At 35.1% G+C, this 4,420-nt stretch overlaps 1 protein-coding gene across 3 annotated transcripts; it reads left to right on the forward strand.

The window, feature by feature from the left end:
• Positions 1 to 337: 337 nt before the first annotated feature.
• LOC120131583 (NAC domain-containing protein 73-like) lies at positions 338 to 2,263 on the forward strand. 3 transcript variants are annotated; one of them, XM_039148536.1, is made up of 4 exons: positions 338 to 478; positions 573 to 837; positions 924 to 1,119; positions 1,578 to 2,263. In XM_039148536.1, exons 2-4 carry the CDS (start codon positions 658 to 660, stop codon positions 2,177 to 2,179), a joined length of 978 nt encoding a protein of 325 aa, XP_039004467.1. In that variant the 5' UTR covers positions 338 to 478; positions 573 to 657; the 3' UTR covers positions 2,180 to 2,263. The 3 variants fall into 3 exon arrangements, with proteins under 3 accessions (XP_039004467.1, XP_039004468.1, XP_039004469.1); XM_039148537.1 differs by having other exon boundaries at positions 609 to 837; XM_039148538.1 differs by having other exon boundaries at positions 340 to 478; positions 930 to 1,119.
• The last annotated feature ends 2,157 nt before the right edge of the window (positions 2,264 to 4,420 follow it).

The raw sequence follows: 4,420 nt of genomic DNA on the forward strand, positions 1-4,420 counted from the left end.
AGCTAATTAAAGAGCTTTCTCATGAGGTAAAATGTCTTGGGAAAAATACCCATAGCTTGTCTCTTCTCCATCCTTATCATCATTTCTTTTTGTGTAAAAATATTAAGATTTTAATCCCAAGCTTAAAATTAAACTATTGTTTAAGTAATTAAAATATTTTTAATGTTTACAGCTAGCCGGAAAGCAAGGTCCACGACTAATTTATCTGTTATACAGTCGTATCTACATTATCATAACCAAACTTAGCGTGCAAGCAACATTTATTATATTATTTTTCTGAAGAAAAGGATTAAAATGAATAAAATCTCATTCTCTCCTTTAAACTCATTTCTCTGTCTTTTCTTCTTCTTCTTCCGAGACCTAGGAGGCTATAGCAGACCGCAGCTACAATCATAAGCAGCAAATTTGAGAAAGGGAATTAAAAAAAGCGTGGAAGAATTAAATTCCTTTGCCCAGTATATCAAGAAAGAGAAAGCGGGTAACTGAAACGTGATCTAAAAGAGAATTTTTGCTTTACTTGTTTATTTTAAATTTGTTGGTTTTATGTTTTGTTTTATGTTAAATTTTGCTAGAATTTTCGAATGTGGGTGTTCGAACGGTGGAACCAGACATCAGCTTTGTGATGGGAGTAAGACTATCAGAAGAAGAACCGGAGAGATGTCATGGTGCAATGACCCAGACGAAGACACGAGCGCTCTAAACATAATTACAGCAGCCGTCGCCGAAGAACCATCAGTCGCCGTCGCCTCAACCTCTGCCGTTCCCTACCCCAAAATCCATGAAATCCCAGCCATTATTTGCCCTTCATGCAACTATATCATACCCTACCAAGATCAGGTACATGTTTTTATCATAATATGTATAGTTTTGCTCCCATGTGGTTTGATCTACTAATTAAATATTATCATCTTCTGTTGTGTCAGAGTCAGACGGAAATTCATGATTTGCTAGGGTTACCAGCCGGGGTGAAGTTTGATCCAACTGACCAAGAAATTTTAGAGCATTTAGAGGCCAAAATAATATCTGATCTGCGCAAGCTTCATCCCTTGCTTGATGAGTTCATCCCAACGCTGGGAGGAGAAAATGGGATTTGCTATACTCATCCGGAGAAGCTCCCAGGTTCTTTGATTCTTTAATTTTTAGCTCAAAGTTTCTCTTTAAATACGTTACCTTTTCATTTTTGTGTTGAATTTTCTACTTTTGGATTTAGGGCTATATATATCAATCATCCATCGATCTCTCCATATCTATGTATCTACCAATTTATGCATGCATATATTTGGTTTGGGCACCAGCATTCCAGCAATAATCTATGTTGGGATAGATGAAATTTAGACGAAATAGTAAAGTCTTAATGCATTTTTGAGAATCCAGTTAAGTGTATTGCAAGGAAAGTACCTATGTTGGCTAATGCTAGCTGACAAGCATGTTGCTTGGGCGGCCTAATTACGTGCGATCCTTTGGTTCTACTTTGATCACCAAACATGTGATTAGGGTTAGATATCCTCCATGCTAGCTTAATCCTAAAATTTAGGCATTGCTCTTCATCACTGATCTGAATGGAGCTAATGGTGCAGGAGTGAGCAAAGATGGCCAAATTCGACACTTTTTTCATCGACCCTCCAAGGCATACACGACCGGGACAAGGAAGAGAAGAAAAGTTCACACGGACGAAGATGGGAGCGAAACAAGGTGGCATAAAACGGGCAAGACCCGAGCAGTTTCAGTTGGTGGGACGGTGAAGGGTTTCAAAAAGATCTTGGTGCTCTACACCAACTACGGGAGGCAAAGGAAGCCCGAGAAAACAAACTGGGTAATGCATCAGTATCACCTCGGCAACAACGAAGAAGAGAAAGACGGAGAGTTAGTGGTTTCAAAAGTCTTTTACCAAACTCAACCTAGACAATGCGGTCCAAGTAGCAGTAGTAATAAGTACACGCTCGATAGAAAGGCTAGAAGCCGGCATCAAAGTCCAATTATGGCGCCCAAGAGTAGTAGCAGCGCGGCTCTCCTCCAATATAACAGCCAGTCTTTTGTTTCATACGGTGATGGCGGGAGTCACCTCCATAATAGAGAAAGCCCACCACAGCTAATCCCAAATCTGCTTGTTCAAGGTGATGGATCCTCGTTTATTCGATTAGCCTCTGATATAAGCAAAGGGAGACTTGAAAGAAAATAGCAATGGGAAAGATGAGCAGCCACGACAAGGACTTATTTGGTTGTTGCTATGTAATAGTCAAATAATTATCAGATTGTGATTTTTGCCGAGGAAAGGAGCTAGCAAACATGCATGGAAGAATAAGGTGAATGAACGTCTTCTTTTCTTAAAGATTAAAGAGTCGGATGGAATATTTGCCCATGATAACACCACGCTCTTCATCGCAAACCACTAAAACTAGGGAGCAGCTATCTCACATTATAAAAAATATTTTCTACTTTTTTTACCTTTCTTTATCCGTTATTATAATCTTTGATGACATTTATATGTATATAGTAGGACTGCACAAAGATGACTCCTATAAAAACTTCTACTAATAGTCCCTATAGTGTTAGTTAGATTTGTCAATTATCATATGTATAACCTTTTTATTCTATCGTGCATCCTTTTCTATCAATGTAATCTGAATCTTTCAACTAAGTTGTTATGTTAAATATTATCTTTTGCTGTCAACAATTTTTAGAGTATATGATTAAAAGCTTTAGTTTACACCTCCCCTTTATCTAGATCGTGAGTTCAATATCCATTAAGAATAAAATTCTTCTTCTCCTACCCTATATAGAAATTGTTTAAAAAAAATATCATCCTGCTTAATACAAATGTCACACTCATAAATGAAAAATCGATAATAAATAAAGAGCTATTGGAGCACTAAAATTATTTTCTTGGCCAAATCATTGATGATCTTAAAATAATAATCAGTTAAAAATAGCGTTCAATTTATTTATTTAGTAACCTGAATTCTTAAACAACATGCAAAGCATTTTCATAATCGATTTCAAATTTGATCCCACCAATTTCGTTGAAACAACAACCAAAGAAACTTTTGTAAATTTTTTAGAATTCATGATTTTTTATTGAATAATCAAATGAGGCGTAATAATAATGTTTGTCATGGATTTCTTATTCTTTCATTTTTTTCTATTATAATTTTCTGAACTTATTCAAATGATTATAATTTTTTTATCAAACTCAAACATGATATAAATAAAACAAATATATTTATAGTAGAAATATTCATACCAGAATTAGAGGTTTCTCCATCTACACACAAACTCTTTAATCGGAATTGTAAGAACACATGTAGGGGAAGTTTAGTAATATTTTAAATAGTGACTTTTAAAAGTGATATAAAAAATAAATTTTAAAAGTATGGTTTAAATTTAACTTTTTGAGATTATTGTTAAAAAATTAGTTTGAAACGATAAAATGTTCATAAAAATCTTAGCTTTTGCGGTTAATTTGAGACCACCGTTTCTATCACATTTTTTTTTACTTATTTAATATTGATTTTTTCAATCAAAATAATTTTTTTAAGTAAAAATGCTTTTAAAAAGCATTATTAAACAGACCCTCAGTACGTAAGGTAATATTCCAACGGAGTGTCTTAGTAGTGGAAGAAGATATGAAAAAACGGGCTTGAATCATTCATTGTGAGTCCAGACTCCAGTCCACCGCAAATGAGGATTGAAATCCCAAAACTGATTAAATTTTTCCCAACAATATAACAAAGTTGAAATTGAGAGAGTGAATGAGCATAGGAAGTTTGTAAAGTATAGAAATGGTTTACCTAACATAAAGGCGGTTAATAGTTGACTTTGCATCTTTATTAGTGGCCAAGTTAGTTACAAACACATAATTGCAGCAGATACAAAGGTTTTAAACATAACTCGTGCAGTTTATTGCTTAACCATCATATTAATTACTGTGTGGGACTATTTCTTTATTGTCGTGGGGTTCGGGGGATGAGATTTGTTAATCTCAGGAATATCTGTGTAGGAGATTCGATCACAAAGAGAGGCCTCTAGATTTTCACCTATACCATCTCCACTTTGTTGCTTAGCAACTGTACGTGTGTGACTGGTGGCCTGTTGGATGGATAATAGTATCCCATAATTCACATGCAGAACAGTCTATCCTTTGAATAAGCCCACCAAACCAAATCCAAGTGATGCGGTGGATATGAAATCAATTAATTTGTTCACTGCACCCACCCCTACGTCCTCATGAAGCCTTAATCAAATGTACTAATTGTTAATATCAATCTAATTCTATTAATATTATTATTGTTAAATCATCACAAAAACAGTCTGCACAAAACAAACAAAAAGAGACACACAGTAGAATCTGCAATACAGATACATAGGCCACATCTGATTCTGCATCAGGTCCAATTGACACAACTTGTTTTGCATAATTCGG

The sequence above is a fragment of the Hibiscus syriacus genome, unplaced genomic scaffold (assembly GCF_006381635.1).
Source record: "Hibiscus syriacus cultivar Baekdansim isolate YM2019G1 unplaced genomic scaffold, ASM638163v2 tig00110556_pilon, whole genome shotgun sequence".
Taxonomy (NCBI): Eukaryota; Viridiplantae; Streptophyta; class Magnoliopsida; order Malvales; family Malvaceae; genus Hibiscus; species Hibiscus syriacus.

What these genes read in the sequence shown, in the direction of transcription:
- LOC120131583 (XM_039148536.1), top strand. Translation starts at nt 658, where the DNA reads ATGTCATGGTGCAATGACCCAGACGAAGACACGAGCGCTCTAAACATA. An exon ending in TCATACCCTACCAAGATCAG is followed by an intron (nt 838 to 923) that starts GTACATGTTTTT and finishes CTGTTGTGTCAG; the next exon opens with AGTCAGACGGAAATTCATGA. An exon ending in TCATCCGGAGAAGCTCCCAG is followed by an intron (nt 1,120 to 1,577) that starts GTTCTTTGATTC and finishes CTAATGGTGCAG; the next exon opens with GAGTGAGCAAAGATGGCCAA.